Source organism: Oncorhynchus keta, chromosome 32 (assembly GCF_023373465.1).
Source record: "Oncorhynchus keta strain PuntledgeMale-10-30-2019 chromosome 32, Oket_V2, whole genome shotgun sequence".
Classification (NCBI taxonomy): domain Eukaryota; kingdom Metazoa; phylum Chordata; class Actinopteri; order Salmoniformes; family Salmonidae; genus Oncorhynchus; species Oncorhynchus keta.
Genome location: NC_068452.1, coordinates 12,697,947 through 12,716,718, shown reverse-complemented (window position 1 = coordinate 12,716,718; position 18,772 = coordinate 12,697,947). Strand labels below are relative to the sequence as shown.

At 45.9% G+C, this 18,772-nt stretch overlaps 4 protein-coding genes across 5 annotated transcripts in view; 1 reads left to right on the top strand and 3 right to left on the bottom strand.

The window, feature by feature from the left end:
* LOC127914402 (uncharacterized) overlaps positions 1 to 18,772 on the bottom strand; it is a 267,695-nt gene that overhangs the window by 2,559 nt on the left and 246,364 nt on the right. Inside the window, exon 1 of one of the 2 annotated variants that reach the window (XM_052490254.1) lies at positions 3,536 to 3,758. The exons of the other annotated variant lie outside the window; for it this stretch is intronic. Coding sequence (XP_052346214.1) covers positions 3,536 to 3,726 — 191 coding nt within the window. The 5' untranslated portion in view covers positions 3,727 to 3,758. Of the gene's footprint in view, positions 1 to 3,535; positions 3,759 to 18,772 lie in introns of those variants that run through there. 2 annotated transcript variants of the gene reach the window in all.
* LOC118365099 (zinc finger protein ZFP2-like) overlaps positions 1 to 18,772 on the top strand; it is a 323,918-nt gene that overhangs the window by 221,976 nt on the left and 83,170 nt on the right. The gene's annotated exons all lie outside the window — the stretch shown is intronic.
* Positions 6,571 to 18,772, bottom strand: part of LOC118365743 (zinc finger protein ZFP2-like) — a 426,011-nt gene continuing 413,809 nt past the window's right edge. The window contains exon 3 of the mRNA XM_052490196.1: positions 6,571 to 6,631. The gene's annotated coding sequence lies outside the window, so the exon portion shown is untranslated. The remainder of the gene's footprint in view (positions 6,632 to 18,772) is intronic.
* LOC118365738 (zinc finger protein 664-like) lies at positions 9,337 to 15,154 on the bottom strand. Its single transcript, XM_052490237.1, has 2 exons — positions 14,533 to 15,154; positions 9,337 to 10,968 (listed from the first exon to the last, which is right to left on the bottom strand). Exons 1-2 carry the CDS (start codon positions 14,846 to 14,848, stop codon positions 9,995 to 9,997), a joined length of 1,290 nt encoding a protein of 429 aa, XP_052346197.1. The 5' UTR covers positions 14,849 to 15,154; the 3' UTR covers positions 9,337 to 9,994.

Here is an 18,772-nt window from a genome sequence, read left to right as displayed (position 1 = left end):
AGCCCTTATCCTCCCCTTAACTAAATCCCACCACTCTAACACCCCCTCGCACATGGACCGGAGGCCGTCAAGCCTCCGAAAGAAACAAAAAAATGCGTCAACGAAAGCCTGCTCCTCCAGTATATCCCCATCTAACTTCCAGTACCCCCTACCGAAGAGGCAGACTGGAGACCCCACCTGCAGGAACACCCCGTCGTGATCCGTGAAGAAAACAGGCAACAGCCGCCCAGACAACTGACCCAAAGACCTGGATACAAAAATGTAGTCGCGCCATGTAGGACCGACCATTGCCGGAGTAGTGTGCAGGCCACCATCAACCAGATCATGGCAAGCCATTAGCCCAGAGATGGCACCTGCACTGCTATCACCGCCTACCCCTAAATCTATATTAAAGTCTCCTCCTATCACCAAGTGCCTGTTTGTAACACACAGGGGCGCCAGACAGTCCACCATCTCCCTCCTGTCTGCCGCCACCTGTGGCCCATACACCCCAATTAACCTATATCTAGCTTCTCTAAACTTAACATCTATCCCCAAAATTCTACCCTGCATTATTACAAAAGTGTTCTCTATTTTAACATCTCTATGCCCACACAAAATCCCTACTCCTGTTGAGTGCACCCCTCCTATGCCCCAAAAAGATTCCCCCTTATCCCACTCCCTCTTAAATCTACACACATCCCCACCATCCCTCAGGTGAACCTCCTGTAAAAAACAGAAATCAAACCCCACACCCTCTAAATAACAAAAAACCGCCCTCCTTTTAACATTATTCCTTAACCCCCTAACATTTAGTCTAAAAAAAGAAACAGAACTATTCATTTAATTATTAACAACAAATAAAAAATAAAGAAAAAACAAAGAAAAAACAGGAGACTCACCCGATGCTCCCCTGGTCCATCTCCACCGGCGGGGACGTCCTCTCCTCTCCTGACGCCCCCCCGTCCTCCATCCCAACCCATGACCCAGGCAGTGTGTTGGGTCCTCCCTCCCTCCCTCCCCACCCACCACCCCCCCCTCCCTGTTTGCCTCGGGGCTGCATGTAGGGGACCCCATCTCCTCAAACAGGAGTTGGGATCCCTATAGCAAACAGCCCACCGACCCCTCACTGGAGTCATCCACTAAAATGCAAGGGGCTGAGGCAAACCCCCCCCCGCCACTCTCTTAGCCCCCCCCTCCCCCTCCACACACCCCTCCCTCTCACTTCCTGCCAAGCTCCCGCTCTTCATCCCTTTCTTCTTTGGTGAAGGAGGTAGCGGGGAGACACAACGTCCCATCCCCGCTAAATCCTCCACCAAATCCCTCATTTCGACCTCGAGGAAGCCTGGCAGGCTGTCCCCCCACTCCTTCCCCCCATCTCCCCACCCCCTCCCCTCCCACCTCCACTCCTCTCTCCTTCTCCGTCACTGTCCCCGTTCCCTCTTCCACTCCTTCTCGCACCACTGTCCCCTTCACCGCTCCTTTACGTTCTTCTGCCTTCTTTTCCTTCTCCTCTTCTTTTCCACGCTTTCCTTCTTCCCGCCTCTTTCTTCTAATTTCTTCCTTCTTTCCATCCTCTTCTCTTGCCTTCTTTTCCCCTGTGCCATCCGTACAATCCGCACGCGTCCTTTCTTTCCTCCCCCCTCCCCCAGTTGCAGACGCATATGACCTGTGACGAGCCGGGCAATCACGCCACAGGTGTTCTCTGGAGCCACACCCGTGGCAAGCCTTGGGCTCGTCACACTCCCTGGCCTCATGCTCTTCCGACCCACAAAACCAACATTTCTTGTTACTGCACGAGGCCAGGGTATGGCCATAGGCCATACAACGCCTGCAGAACGGGGGATGACGTGCATAGTATAGGGTTCCCCTGTCAGCCCCCAGGGAGAACATTGCCGGAGGATGGAGGTAGCCATCCACACTCTTCGGGGACTCCCTGAGTAACGCCTGGAAACCTCTCTTACCATTCCAGAAACCCAGGGAGTCCCTGAGGTACCTCGCTGAGGAGACATTGTCCATGTACCTCCCCAGAAAGGTCCTCACTTCTTCGTCCTTCACGTGCGGATTGTACATGGTTACGGTGACCACCCTGAAGTTGTTTCTTGCCAGGCTGGTCACCGTGTAATGACACAGGGGACCTTCTTCTTTCCCTTCCGTCACCGTCTTCATAATCTGATTGTGTTTTTCTTCCAAATATAGGGTTACATCAAACCCCTTCTCCATTGGGTTCCCCTGAAGGCATAGAACATCTTTAACCTTCAATTTTAGGTGCCCCATTAGGATGTTCCTCCCGAAGGTTTCTCTCCCCCAAGGCTCCATCTCTTTTCCTCGCCAAGAAAAGCGCACCGTGTTGACCAGTCCAATCCACGGAACCGACGGTCCAGATGTACTTTGCACCATCTCCTCACGGACGATGGCGCACCCGTCCCACCACCTCAAACTTATAAACAGGAAGCAAATCCAAAAAGGTGGTTAAAATAATTTATTTACAATCAATACCATTCACACTTTACAAAATCATATCTCTCATTCATTCTTAATTCTATTTACAAAAATATCAAACAAAAACAAACCTCAGGGGAGCATCGTCCCTCCCCGTCATACCTAACCAATACCTAACCCTTTCCCTATCTCCCCTTCCCTAATCTATCCCCTTACCAAACTCACTCTAACACTCCCAGCCCTAAACCCCCTTTCCACCTCTCCCGTGCCGCATGCTTCCCCCACTTCCTCTCCTCCCTCTTCATCCTCCCCCTCAAATCACCTTCCACCCTTCTCACTATCCCTTCCACCCCCCAATCTCTCCCTGTCTTGACTAAATTCTTCCTGGCTTCCCACAGTCCCTTTTTAAAGAGACTCATGAGAAGCCAGAGCAGAAACCTGTCCCTATCCGTTCCCTTTGCTCTCCCTACGCCTCTCTCTAGCCTAGCCCATGTCAAAACAAAATCACTCCTAACCACACCTAGCATCACCCGTGCCCTAGCCCAGACTAGTCCGTCAAAGGCACAGTCCCAGAAGGCATGGCGCACAGTCTCCTCCCTGCCACAAGAGGATCTTGGACAGGTGGGGGATTGCACCAAACTATACCGGTACAAGATGGAAAGTACCGACAAACGCTTATGAAGGCTCAACCAATTCAGGTCCTTGAGCCCGTTGTCCAGGCCCCGCGCCTGCACCCCCTCCCAGACCACTGACGAGATGCCCGCTACGGGCGCAGGACTCTCTGCCTGCCTGACCTTCTCGTACAGGTGCCTGTGGTCTAAACCTACTCGGGCAACTTCAACCTCGGGGTGCGCACGCAGCCACTTGGCCGCATGACCAAAGTGCCACGGCAGCTGTTCCACCCGAGGACCCGCGTTAGACCACACCATTACGCTTCTCGCCTGATACGAGAAGAACACCCGCAGGAGGTAACCGGACGGGTGTATCACTGGCTGAGCAAGCTCCGCTAACAAGAAAGAAACAAAAATTTAGTCCAGCTTGAGGGGGAAATGTGGTACCCCCTACCTCCCTCCCGATGGGACAGATCATGCGTGCCCTGGCGACCCACTCGCACCTGCCACTCCACATAAACTGAAACACAAGCCTCACTAGAGGCCTCCTCAGACAAGCCGGCAATGGGTAGATGTACGCCAAATACAAAAGAGACGGCAACACATCCACCTTTAGGACCAGGACTTTGCCCATAAAAGACAAATACCTAGCCTTCCACATTGCTAGCTTCCTCTGTACCACTGCGATACGCATGTTCCAGTTTAGCGTCGCTGAGCCGGAGGTCTCAAAATGAACCCGAGAATCCTCAGGGCCCCTTCACAGAGAGATAACCCCCCAGGCAAATCCGTTCTACCGCGCCATCTTCCGAAAAACTTGACGGAAGACTTTGCATGGTTCAGAACTGCTCCCGACGCTCGGGTGAAATCCCCAAAGATGGCAAGGGACCTTGTCAGGCACGAGTCCTTGCACAACAGCAAGGAAGTGTCGTCGGCGTACTGCGTCATCTTAACACGCAGCCCACCACTTCCAGGGATCAACAAGCCTTCCACCCCTGTGTCTGCCCTAATGGCAGCCCCCAGGGGCTCCATGTACAGAACGAAGAGGAGAGGCGAGAGTGGGCATCCCTGCCTGACCCCAGACGAGAGGTCAAAAACGTCACCTAAGTGACTATTTACACTAACTCGACACCCCGCTCCGACATATAAAGTACGGATCCATCCTATAAACTTCTCCCCAAATCCTAATCTACCTAACACCCTGAATAGAAAAGATCTATTCACGCGATCAAAAGCTTTCGCCTGATCTAGCGCTGCTACCATTAAAGGCAGCCCTCTATCTTCAACCCAAGCGATGAAATCCCTGATCAACTGTAGGTTCCATCTTATAGAGCGGCCCTCTACCCCGCACGTCTGATCCTCGTGGACGACGTAGGGAAGGGCTGTGCGCAACCGGTCTGCTAAAACCTTTGCAAGAATCTTGTAATCTACGCACAGCATGGTCAATGGCCGCCAGTTGCCAAGGTCAGTTGCTTCCCCCTTATAATAAAGAAGTGACAGCACACCAACAGCCATTGATCCCCCCGGGACCCCCGTCTCAAGGATGGCCTTCAAGACTTCGAGAACCACTGGTCCAAGTATGCCCAAAACTTGAGGTAAAACTCAGCCGGCAGCCCATCCATCCCAGGCACCTTCCCTTTTCCCATCCTCCTAAGAGCGCTCTCAACCTCTTCTAGTGAGATCTGGGCCTCCATCACGTCTCTAATGTCCTCTGGCAACCGCCGGGACAAGTGTTCTAAAAACACGTTTCCCTGCTCTACATCTATTTCCCTTTCCTTAAATAAACCTTGGAAATGATCAGTTGTCACCCTGACCATTTCCTCTGGTTTACTTACTATACTACCATTTTCTTCCCTAACTCCATGCATTACCTTCCTACTCTGCCTGGCCCTAACCGACTTAAAGAACATAGCGGAACAAGTCTCATTATGTTCTAGAAAGCCACTATGCGCACGCTCCAGGAAAGCTCGAGCCTTCTGCTCCTGCAGCTCCCTGAGCTGCGCCTTTAGGGCTGCGAATCTCTCCCAGTCAATCGACCCGCCGAGGTTGCCTGCCTCGTACTCGAGTTCAATTAACCTTTGGATACGATCCACCTCCCTCCTTTCCTCCCTTTTTTTCCTTCTACAATATCCTATTATAAAAGCCCTTATCCTCCCCTTAACTAAATCCCACCACTCTAACACCCCCTCGCACATGGACCGGAGGCCGTCAAGCCTCCGAAAGAAACAAAAAAATGCCTCAACGAAAGCTTGCTCCTCCAGTATATCCCGATCTAACTTCCAGTACCCCCTACCGAAGAGGCAGACTGGCAACCCCACCTGCAGGAACACCCCGTCGTGATCCGTGAAGAAAACAGGCAACAGCCGCCCAGACAACTGACCCAAAGACCTGGATACAAAAATGTAGTCGAGCCTCCGCGCAACCCCCCTGGAGTTGCGCCATGTAGGACCGACCATTGCCGGAGTAGTGTGCAGGCCACCATCAACCAGACCATGGCAAGCCATTAGCCCAGAGATGGCACCTGCACTGCTATCACCGCCTACCCCTAAATCTATATTAAAGTCTCCTCCTATCACCAAGTGCCTGTTTGTAACACACAGGGGCGCCAGACAGTCCACCATCTCCCTCCTGTCTGCCGCCACCTGTGGCCCATACACCCCAATTAACCTATATCTAGCTTCTCTAAACTTAACATCTATCCCCAAAACTCTACCCTGCATTATTACAAAAGTGTTCTCTATTTTAACCTCTCTATGCCCACACAAAATCCCTACTCCTGTTGAGTGCACCCCTCCTATGCCCCAAAAAGATTCCCCTTATCCCACTCCCTCTTAAATCTACACACATCCCCACCATCCCTCAGGTGAACCTCCTGTAAAAAACAGAAATCAAACCCCACACCCTCTAAATAACAAAAAACCGCCCTCCTTTTAACATTATTCCTTAACCCCTAACATTTAGACTAAAAAAGAAACCGAACTATTCATTTAATTATTAACAACAAATAAAACCCCCAAAAACCAAAAAAAACAGGAGACTCACCCGATGCTCCCCTGGTCCATCTCCACCGGCGGGGACGTCCTCTCATCTCCTGACGCCCCCCGTCCTCCATCCCAACCCATGACCCAGGCAGTGTGTTGGGTCCTCCCTCCCCACCCACCACCCCCCTCCCTGTTTGCCTCGGGGCTGCATGTAGGGGACCCCATCTCCTCAAACAGGAGTTGGGATCCCTCTAGCAAACAGCCCACCGACCCCTCACTGGAGTCATCCACTAAAATGCAAGGGGCTGAGGCAAACCGGGAGGACAAATACTCCCCCCGCCACTCTCTTAGCCCCCCTCCACACCCCCTCCCTCTCACAACCTGCCAAGCTCCCCCTCTTCATCCCTTTCTTCTTTGGTGAAGGAGGTAGCGGGGAGACACAACGTCCCATCCCCGCTAAATCCTCCACCAAATCCCTAATTTCAACCTCGAGGAAGCCTGGCAGGCTGTCCCCCCACTCCTTTCCCCCCTCCCACCCCCTCCCCTCCCATCTCCACACCTCCCTCCGTCCCCGTCACTGTCACCACTCCCTCTTCCACTCCTTCTCGCACCACTGTCCCACTCTCCCTCTTCTCCGCTCCTTCCTGTTCTTCCGCCTTCTTTTTCTTCTCTCCATCTTCACTCCTCTTTCTTTTCGCCTCTTCCTTCTTCGTCCTTCTCCGTCCTTTCCCCTGTGCCATCCGTACAATCCGCATGCGTCCTCTCTTTCCTCCCCCCATCCCCCGCTCCTCCCCCAGCTGCAGACGCGTATGACCTGTGACGAGACGGGAAATCACGCCACAGGTGTGCTCTTGAGCCACACCCGTGGCAAGCCTTGGGCTCGTCACACTCCCTGGCCTCGTGCTCTTCCGACCCACAAAACCGACACCTCTTGGCGCTGCACGTGGCCAGGATATGGCCATAGGCCATACAACGCCTGCAGAACGGGGGCTGACGTGCATAGTAGAGTGTTCCCCTGTCAGCCCCCAGGGAGAACATCGCCGGAGGATGGAGGTAGCCATCCTCACTCTTCGGGGACTCCCTGAGTAACGCCTGGAAACCTCTTCTCCCGTCCCAGAAACCCAGGGAGTCCCTGAGGTACCTCGCTGAGGAGACATTGTCCATGTATCTCCCCAGAAAGGCCCTCACTTCTTCATCCTTCACATGCGGATTGTACATGTTTACGGTGACCACCCTGAAGTTGTTCTTTGCCAGGCTGGTCACCGCATAATGGCACAGGGGTCCTTTTTTTCCCGCTTCCTTTGCCATCTTCAATACGTCATCATGTTTCTCTTCCTTGTAAAATGTCACATCAAAACCTTTTTCATTTGGGTTGCCTTGGAGGCAGAGCACTTCCTTCACCTCTATCTTGAGGCATCCCATCAATATGGTCCTTCCAAAAGTTTCCCTGCCCCAAGGCACCATCTCCTTTTCAGTCCATGAAAATCTTACGGTATTTGCTATACCAGTCCCCGGAACCGACCTGGTTTGCTTGTTTGGATTCATTTTTTTGTTTTCTTCTTCAAAATAAGGCTCTCTTCAGTAAAAAAACTTCAACCTGAAAAGAAAACATCTTTGACAAAAACGGTGGAGCAACTAAAGGTGTTGACTCTCCACATCTATCAAGACAACTGGAGCACTGGCCAGACACTCTTAAATAGAACCTGGACCAGCTCAGGTGAAACACCTTCCCACTAACGAGACGGACAACCCAGCACAGGTGTAACACATACTGACTAACAAGGTGACACCAATCATTGCATCCTACGTGCTAACGAGCTACATGTGCTAATGAGCCATATACGTGCTAACGAGCCATATACGTGCTAACGAGCCATATACGTGCTAACGAGCCATATACGTGCTAACGAGCCATATACGTGCTAAAGTCCAACCTCAAAACATAAATGGAAAAACCAAAGCCTGTAAAACCTTCCCCTTTAAGACAACAAATATATCCTATATTTTTGTTGGACAAGTTTGCTCACCACCAACAGAAAACCACATACATTTCACATTATAATCAACTTCAATGATTCACCTTCACCAATATAAACATTGTGTCTACTGGCTGTCAACAATTAAAAACAAGAAGAAATAAAAACATTTTGAAATAATAATATACAATCGTATACATTTTTTCTCCTTTTTCTTTCTATAGAATCCTAAAACTCACTAGCTTCTAGAACTGTCCTCCCCTTGGAACGAGCCCAAACAAAACTAATCTCCAATAATACAGGAAAAACGTGCAGTCAAAATAAACTGTGATCCATTGCAACTCACTGCCTAAACGCAAAACACAATTTTTTAAATTAATTTTACCCCTTTCCCCCCCCAATTTCGTGGTATCCAATTGTTTAGTAGCTACTATCTTGTCTCATCGCTACAACTCCCGTAAGGGCTCGGGAGCGACGAAGGTTGAAAGTCATGCGTCCTCCGATACACAACCCAACCAAGCCGAACTGCTTCTTAACACAGCGTGCATCCAACCCTGAAGCCAGCCGCACAAATGTGTCGGAGGAAACACTGTGCACCTGGCAACCTTGGTTAGCGCGCACTGCGCCCGACCCGCAACTGGAGTCGCTGGTGCGCGATGAGTCAAGGATATCCCTACCGACCAAGCCCTCCCTAACCCGGACAACGCTGGGCCAATTGTGCGTCGCCCCACGGACTTACCGGTCGCTTAACCACTAAGCCACCCGGGAATCCCAACACAAATCTTTTTGACTGCCCGCCCTTGAGACAATCAGCAACCAAGTTGTCCTTACCACGGACATGTCTGATTTCAAGAGGAAACTCCTGCAATATCCGTAGTAACCTTCCACCTCACTGCAGAGCTTCTCTCCCTTTTCAGGATTCACTAGATAGGCATGTTGTTGGATCGGGCCCCAGTCCCCAATGTCATGCTCTAGTACATTTGGGTTGGCACATCTGAGAAGGAACCCTGATATTTTAAAAGCACAAAGTCAATATAATGTCAATATTTCACAATGTCAATATAATTGTACCCAAAAATTGTCAGCTGGTTGCATAAATAATTATGATTACTATATGATACATAAATTGTAAATATGAAAATCAAAACCAAATGTAAACCCCTTTGTTAATATGTAGTGGCAATAATGAACTTAATGGTGAGACATGGAATAATTAAACATGTATCTTTTGTCAGGCTGAATGTTTGAAATGAGGTGATTTGAGACATGCTTCTTCAGTAGTGGAATAAAGACAATTAGCATTTGAATGTTGTAAAGAAATACTGGAGTGATGTAGGATTGTTCATAAAATTGATTATAGACCAATTTATTACACTGCAAGTATGTTGAAATTAAGTTGTTTTCAAGTCATTGAAAAATCTACCCAAAAAGTAATCTTTTCAACTTTCACTTTCAACTACAACCGAACATATATTGGACGTCGTGCATAGTCTTATTTTCAACGTCTTTTCAATTACATTTTGCTAAATTTGGAACAGCACAATGTCAAAACACAGTTTTAACGTGTCCAAATCAATAACCAATATGCAGAAACAGTTTGTGATATATTGAAAACCTAAACATTTGGGAGTGTTTCATTGTGATTCCAGTAGGTCACCAATGTGGTAAACTGCTAGCTACATTGTGATTCCAGTGGGTCACCAACATGGTAAACTGCTAGCTACATTGTGATTTCAGTCGGTCACCAACGTGGTAAACTGCAAGCTACATTTTGAAGTGTTGCATTTAAATTCCAGTGGGTCACCAACGTGGTAAGTGTAACAAACTCTTTTTTGTTAGTCACTTTTTGTTCAATCACATAAATAGTAACTCTTTCAATTCAGAGCCTGGATTGTTTCCATGAGGCTAAAATCAATTGAACAGGGGGCAAACATTTAGGGTTCTACGTTGACATTCATTAAAATACTACTGTTAAAATAATCTACGTTGTGACATTATTTCATTGATATCATGAAACAACTCCTTCATGTATTTTCTGATGTTTGATCACAGATCTTTTACTAGAGTATCTCTTCCCACATTGATCACAGCTATAAGGTTTCTGTCCTGTGTGTGTTCTCTGGTGTACAGTCAGTTGGCCAGATTGACCAAAACTCTTCCCACATTGATCACAGCTATAAGGTTTCTGTCCTGTGTGTGTTCTCTGGTGTACAGTCAGTTGGCCAGATTGACCAAAACTCTTCCCACATTGATCACAGCTATAAGGTTTCTCTCCTGTGTGTGTTCTCTGGTGTATAGTTAGTTTGCTAGATGTAGTAAAACTTTTCCCACATTGATCACAGCCATAAGGTTTCTCTCCTGTGTGTGTTCTCTGGTGTATAGTTAGATTGCTAGATGTAGTAAAACTTTTCCCACATTGATCACAGCTATAAGGTTTTTCTCCTGTGTGTCCCCGCTGGTGTCCTATCAGGCTGCTTAAGTGAGAAAAACTCGTCCCACATTGATAACAGCCAAAAGGTTTCTCTCCAGAATGTATTCTCTGGTGTGATTTCAGGGTTTCTAGCAGAATAAATCTCTTCCCACATTGATCACAGGCGTAAGCTTTCTCTCCTGTGTGTGTACTCTGGTGTATAGTTAGATAGCTAGATGTAGTAAAACTCTTCCCACATTGATCACAGCCATAAGGTTTCTCTCCTGTGTGTATTCTCTGGTGTATAGTTAGATTGCTAGATGTAGTAAAACTCTTCCCACATTGATCACAGCTATAAGGTTTCTCTCCTGTGTGAATTCTTTGATGTATTTTAAGGTTTGATGAAGAGTTTAATCTTTTCCCACAGTCAGAGCAGCAGTGAGACTTCGTTCCTATGGGTCTCTGCTGGTGTTTCTTGAGGAGTTCTGATCTGGAGAGACTTTTCTCTGCCTCGTCAGCATCATGATGTTGCTGAGGCTCCCCAGAGGATCCACGATAGTCATGTCTCTCTACTGTGTGAACGACAAAGTCAGACAGATGATTAAAGGCCCACAACAGCAGAAATCCACTGTTTATTTGAGGTAAAAGGTGATGCTCAGAGCGTACCCATGAAGTTGTACATCAATTGACATCTGTTAAATTTGATAATTAAGACAGTCAAGACAGCAACAATAGTCAGATTTAGTCTTGTTTCACATTAGTAGTAACATCGATGATTGCAGGCTAGAAATACATTTTTCAAGTTGTTGAAATCCTAAGCAGTGTGCCAGACGACTTTTGGTCTCCAATAGGCCCCTTACTGTGTTTGCTCAAATTGCGGCACGAGGGCAATGCACACACCAATTTGGTTGCAGAAACTCCTCCATGCTAATGAGGAAACCGCTAGTTATGGATGTAGTATATCTGCCTGGAACCAAAATGGTGAGCGAAGATTTTAGATTTTCACAATGTATTCTGAACACTACAGTGCAAGATCAGGAGTGCTACTCAAGGAAACCTCCATTAAGCTCTGTGTCTATTCACTAATTCATCACCATGGGGGAAAACTCAGGGGAGTTCTCATAGGCTGACAGCAAATATAGCCTCCATTTACAGGTTGATTATGAGTGTATTTCACACTACTATTGGATTATACAGTGGGGCAAAAAAGTATTTAGTCAGCCACCAATTGTAATTGTGCAAGTTCTCCCACTTAAAAAGATGAGAGAGGCCTGTAATTTTCATCATAGGTACACTTCAACAATGACAGACAAAATGAGAAAAAAAATCCAGAAAATCACATTGTAGGATTTTTTATGAATTTATTTGCAGATTATGGTGGAAAATAAGTATTTGGTCACCTACAAACAAGCAAGATTTCTGGCTCTCACAGACCTGTAACTTCTTCTTTAAGAGGCTCCTCTGTCCTCCACTCGTTACCTGTATTAATGGCACCTGTTTGAACTTGTTATCAGTATAAAAGACACCTGTCCACAACCTCAAACAGTCACACTCCAAACACCACTATGGCCAAGACCAAAGAGCTGTCAAAGGACACCAGAAACAAAATTGTAGACCTGCACCAGGCAGGGAAGACTGAATCTGCAATAGGTAAGCAGCTTGGTTTGAAGAAATCAATTGTGGGAGCAATTATTAGGAAATGGAAGACATACAAGACCACTGATAATCTCCCTCAATCTGGGGCTCCACGCAAGATCTCACCCCGTGGGGTCAAAATGATCACAAGAACGGTGAGCAAAAATCCCAGAACCACACGGGGGGACCTAGTGAATGACCTGCAGAGAGCTGGAACCAAAGTAACACACTACGCCGCCAGGGACTCAAATCCTGCAGTGCCAGACGTGCCCCCCTGCTTAAGCCAGTACATGTCCAGGCCCGTCTGAAGTTTGCTAGAGAGCATTTGGATGATCCAGAAGAAGATTGGGAGAATGTCATATGGTCAGATGAAACCAAAATATAACTTTTTAGTGAAAACTCAGCTCGTCGTGTTTGGAGGACAAAGAATGCTGAGTTGCATCCAAAGAACACCATACCTACTGTGAAGCATGGGGGTGGAAACATCATGCTTTGGGGCTGTTTTTCTGCAAAGGGACCAGGACGACTGATCCGTGTAAAGGAAAGAATGAATGGGGCCATGTATCGTGAGATTTTGAGTGAAAACCTCCTTCCATCAGCAAGGGCATTGAAGATGAAACGTGGCTGGGTCTTTCAGCATGACAATGATCCCAAACAAACCGCCCGGGCAACGAAGGAGTGGCTTCGTAAGAAGCATTTCAAGGTCCTGGAGTGGCCAAGCCAGTCTCCAGATCTCAACCCCATAGAAAATCTTTGGAGGGAGTTGAAAGTCCGTGTTGCCCAGCAACAGCCCCAAAACATCACTGCTCTAGAGGAGATCTGCATGGAGGAATGGGTCAAAATACCAGCAACAGTGTGTGAAAACCTTGCGAAGACTTACTGAAAACGTTTGACCTCTGTCATTGCCAGCAAAGGGTAAATAACAAAGTATTGAGATAAACTTTTGTTATTGACCAAATACTTATTTTCCACCATAATTTGCAAATAAATTCATTAAAAAACCTACAATGTGATTTTCTGGATTTTTCTTTCCATTTTGTCTGTCATAGTTGAAGTGTACCTATGATGAAAATTACAGGCCTCTCATCTTTTTAAGTGGGAGAACTTGCACAATTGGTGGCTGACTAAATACTTTTTTTGCCCCACTGTAATTGTAAGGCTTGCTTGAATCACCTGCTTAAAATGTTTGTGTTATTGTCTCAAATCAACTGCTTTATAGTTCAAAAAAATACTTCAACCAGTAAAATTCTCTCTGGCTAGCTTTGCGATCAGCCTGAAAATAAGGGTTTGTACACTAAGTGTTTAACAAATTGGCACATTACTGCACCTAACAATAACATAGACCTACTGTAGGACCCATAACTCCATCCAACAATAACATAGACCTAAGACTATAAATAGCCTATCCATCAAGGGACAATTCTCTACACATTATGAGCTAAGTATCTCTGTGTCCAAACAGACTTACGGGGCCCTACAGTAAATCAAGCAGACAATAACACATTACAAACATCAATTTGTTAGGGATGTTGGGTCCAACGTGGAGCACGGCATAACTGTCTTTACCAGAGTAATGAATGAAGAAGCACTTTGGTTGTTGTTGCATGTCATGATGTTTGTCATGTAACTGTCATTCAGAAAATGATTTCCTGGATCAGCTGATGATAGTTGAACATGTGACTGTAACTAAACAGCTACAGTATTAAGAATGTGTAATTATTGAAGAACCCGCATTAATGACAGTGTCCATTTGGGTGTTGTCAATAAAGTTAAGGTGACTAGGTTAGAACCATTGGATTTAGCAAACTCTGAAATTATTTAGGATTTTTGTGCCCATGAAAACGGTTTTCCCAAAATAATATAAGGAGACACTAAATGTTCCGTAGTTAGAGAGCATTTCAGAGATCTGAATACAAAAAACTGTCCTAACAGGACAATAACCTAAACCACAAGGCCAAATCTTCACTGGAGAAGCTTACCAAGATGACATTGAATGTTCCTGAGTGGACTAGTTACAGTTTGGACTTAAATCGTCTTGAAAGTGGATTTTTAGCAATGATTAACAACCAACTTGACAGAACAGGAAGGATTTAAAAAGGAATAATGAATTTCACATGAAGATCAGTTTCCTATTGGATGACATCGCGACTTCCTATCAAAGCCAACTCATTGAATGCCTTAGTATGACAACACTCACTCCTTCTAGGTTGCAGTTGTCTAAAAAATAACTATATTTTGCTCAAAACATTTATTTGTTTCCCTTTAGTGTGTTTATACTTTACTGTATTTATATATCACTTTTTTATTTTTTTATTTATCACTGGAGGACGTCATGAACAATTCCGACAGTACAAAAACATATTCAAGTGTAGTGCCCTTTTAAAAATCACACATTAGCTTAACAATTGCAGAGTTTAGAGTCCCTGTTTTTTAAGATAGTGCTCAATGTATTTACTGGTGTTAATCAGATCAATGTCCCTGTTTTATAAGATAGTACTCACTGTATTTACTGGTGTTAATCAGATCTCCAGTCTTCTCTTCTTCGTCCTCCTCTAATGTGACAGTAATCTCCCCCTCCTCATCCTTCATTCCAAAAACGTCTTCATCTTCTTTCACTGCATCCTCCTCTTCTTTCACAGTAACATCCTCCTCCTCTTTCACTCTGAACGCGTCTTCCTCCTCTTCTTTCACGGTAACAGCCTCACCCTCTACTTGTTTTTCTATTTTAACAGCCTCCTCTTCCTCCTCCTCCTCTTTCACCAGAGCTTCTTTCTCCGTCCAGCAGAGAAAAGGAGGAGAGTAGCTTAGTGAACTCATGTTCGGGGATAATAGCTAGTTAGCATTAGCTACCAGACTAGTGCTAACTTAACCAGCCAGCTAGTTGACTTACAACGTAAATATTAAATTAAATGGGCATCTAGTTGTTTCCACATAAGTATGTTTAAATCATAGTGGCAATTAAACCACGAAATTGTCTAAAGATCTTGAATGTTCCGAGTTTGTTGTCTAGCGAGCTACCGAGATGGCTGCAGTTGTTCCGTCCAGATTATACGTCACACTGGAAACATCGCCTGAAAGACACATATCGCCATCTGCTGTCTGGAGGGAGGAAACGCAGTTGAGGAGGGAACACTTTTTTTATTCTTCATTGAATTATATTATAAAGCAGTTTAGGGAAACCTTTTTTTCTCCTTATTAAATATGCATATTATATCAACACGTACAAAGAGCAACAAGTGTTGTTTGATTAGTTCAGATTTTTTATGAGAATTTAAAACATCTACTCCATCTGTATTTCTGATTCAGTCAAATATCAAAATATATATATCAAATATATCAAAATAAGCACCTAGTTATTGATACCCTTGCTCAAGATGAGCAAAAAATGTATGTATAAAATAAATAAACTTTACCCACTACCAGGATATTTTAGCCCAAAACCGTGTTACTTCTCTGCTAGGAGGCTGGAACTTGGCCATAAGTGGATCTTCCAGCAAGACACATCAACATCCAGAAATAAACTGTTAATTTGGCACAAATTCAACATTTTTTATGGCCATCTCAGTCTTCGGACTTAAACTCCATTGAAAACCTGTGGTTTTAATTGAACAGGGCAGTCCACAAGCGCAGACTAAATAAATCAAGGACCTGGAGAGATCAAGTAAAGAGGAATGATCTAAGATCCAACCCAATGTGTTCTCTAATCTCATAAAACATTTGAGTGTCGTTAACCTCCCAAGGGGAAGGTGCTGGAGTATTGAAAACATGGGTAGCAATAATTCAGATCCCTACCTTTTGAGAATTACATGTTAAAATAAATCACTTTCTCTGAGCAATTGTATCATAATAAAATAATGTACATTTCCCTTTATTTTTTTGTGTGTAAGAACACATCATGTAGATGTACAGTGGGGAGAACAAGTATTTGATACACTGCCGATTTTGCAGGTTTTCCTACTTACAAAGCATGTAGAGGTCTGTAAACAAATGAAAATAAAGGTCAGAACGTGACACAGGTCTGTGAGAGCCGGAATTCTTACTGGTTGGTAGGTGATCAAATACTTATGTCATGCAATAAAATGCAAATTAATTACTTACAAATATACAATGTGATTTTCTGGATTTTTGTTTTAGATTCCGTCTCTCACAGTTGAAGTGTACCTATGATAAAAATTACAGACCTCTACATGATTTGTAAGTAGGAAAACTTGCAAAATTGGCAGTTTCAAATACTTGTTCTCCCCACTGTATATAATGAACAGACTAGGTCTATACTGCTCCTACATGGTGTAACAATACATCACGTAGATGTATATAATGAACAGACTAGGTCTATACTGCTTTTGTAAACAGTGTGTGGGCCTTGTTCTTTAACAATGCTTTTGTAAACATTGTGTGGTCCTCCTTGTTCATTAACAAAACTTTTGTAAACAGTGTGCAGGCATTCTTGTTCTTTATCAAAGCTTTTGTTAACAGTGTGTGGTCCTTCTTGTTCTTTATCAAAGCTTTTGTAAACAGTGTGTGGGCCTTGTTCTTTAACAAAGCTTTTGTAAACAGTGTGCAGGCCTTCTTGTTCATTAACAAAGCTTTTGTAAACAGTGTTGTTGCATAACAATCAGGCAGTAGAACAACAATAATCACCACCCTCTTGACCAATCTTCCCTCCCCCTAACATTGGGTTTGATTCAGACCCTGTCAGTGTGCCAGGTGGACATGGGGTTTGATTCAGACCCTGACAGTGTACCAGGTGGACATTGGGTTTGATTCAGACCCTGTCAGTGTGTCAAGTGAACATTAGGTTTGATTCAGACCCTGTCAGTGTACCAGGTGGACATTGGGTTTGATTAAGACCGTTCCAACATTGGCCAGAAATGTATTCCAAGGTCAGTAACTAATAACCACAGAACCTTTCATGCATGACTAAAAACACCTACGTATTAGATTTACTGCCATTGTCTAGTATGTCACCAGCTCAGACACCATTCACAAAACATGACATATTATTTCCTAACCATTCACAATGCCGGCTGAGGTTTGATTAAAACATGACATTATTTCCTAACCATTCACAATGCTGGCTGAGGTACCAGTAAATCATGACATATTATTTCCTAACCATTCACAATGCTGGCTGTGGTACCAGTAAAACATGACATATTATTTCCTAACCATTCACAATGCTGGCTGAGGTACGAGTAAAACATGACATATTATTTCCTAATTGTCAAAAAGTCCCCACTCCTTTATCAACCCGTCTCTCACTGTTTAACCAGAATTTACATTTACATTTAAGTCATTTAGCAGACGCTCTTATCCAGAGCGACTTACAAATTAGTGCATTCACCTTATGACATCCAGTGGAACAGTCACTTTACAATAGTGCATCTAAATCTTAAAAGGGGGGGGGGGTGAGAAGGATTACTTATCCTATCCTAGGTATTCCTTAAAGAGGTGGGGTTTCAGGTGTCTCCGTAAGGTGGTGATTGACTCCGCTGCCCTGGCGTCGTGAGGGAGTTTGTTCCACCATTGGGGGGCCAGAGCAGCGAACAGTTTTGACTGGGCTGAGCGGGAACTGTGCTTCCTCAGTGGTAGGGAGGCGAGCAGGCCAGAGGTGGATGAACGCAGTGCCCTTGTTTGGGTGTAGGGCCTGATCAGAGCCTGGAGGTACTGAGGTGCCGTTCCCCTCACAGCTCCGTAGGCAAGCACCATGGTCTTGTAGCGGATGCGAGCTTCAACTGGAAGCCAGTGGAGAGAGCGGAGGAGCGGGGTGACCTGAGAGAACTTGGGAAGGTTGAACACCAGACGGGCTGCGGCGTTCTGGATGAGTTGTACGGGTTTAATGGCACAGGCAGGGAGCCCAGCCAACAGCGAGTTGCAGTAATCCAGACGGGAGATGACAAGTGCCTGGATTAGGACCTGCGCCGCTTCCTGTGTGAGGCAGGGTCGTACTCTGCGGATGTTGTAGAGCATGAACCTACAGGAACGGGCCACCGCCTTGATGTTAGTTGAGAACGACAGGGTGTTGTCCAGGATCACGCCAAGGTTCTTAGCGCTCTGGGAGGAGGACACAATGGAGTTGTCAACCGTGATGGCGAGATCATGGAACGGGCAGTCCTTCCCCGGGAGGAAGAGCAGCTCCGTCTTGCCGAGGTTCAGCTTGAGGTGGTGATCCGTCATCCACACTGATATGTCTGCCAGACATGCAGAGATGCGATTCGCCACCTGGTCATCAGAAGGGGGAAAGGAGAAGATTAATTGTGTGTCGTCTGCATAGCAATGATAGGAGAGACCATGTGAGGTTATGACAGAGCCAAGTGACTTGGTGTATAGCGAGAATAGGAGAGGGCCTAGAACAGAGCCCTGGGGGACACCAGTGGTGAGAGCGCGTGGTGAGGAGACAGATTCTCGCCACGCCACCTGGTAGGAGCGACCTGTCAGGTAGGACGCAATCCAAGCGTGGGCCGCGCCGGAGATGCCCAACTCGGAGAGGGTGGAGAGGAGGATCTGATGGTTCACAGTATCGAAGGCAGCCGATAGGTCTAGAAGGATGAGAGCAGAGGAGAGGAGAGAGAGTTAGCTTTAGCGGTGCGGAGTGCCTCCGTGATACAGAGAAGAGCAGTCTCAGTTGAATGACTAGTCTTGAAACCTGACTGATTTGGATCAAGAAGGTCATTCTGAGAGAGATAGCGGGAGAGCTGGCCAAGGACAGCACGTTCAAGAGTTTTGGAGAGAAAAGAAAGA

What these genes read in the sequence shown, in the direction of transcription:
- LOC118365738 (XM_052490237.1), bottom strand. Translation starts at nt 14,848, where the DNA reads ATGAGTTCACTAAGCTACTCTCCTCCTTTTCTCTGCTGGACGGAGAAA. An exon ending in GATTAACACCAGTAAATACA is followed by an intron (nt 10,969 to 14,532) that starts GTGAGTACTATC and finishes TCGTTCACACAG; the next exon opens with TAGAGAGACATGACTATCGT.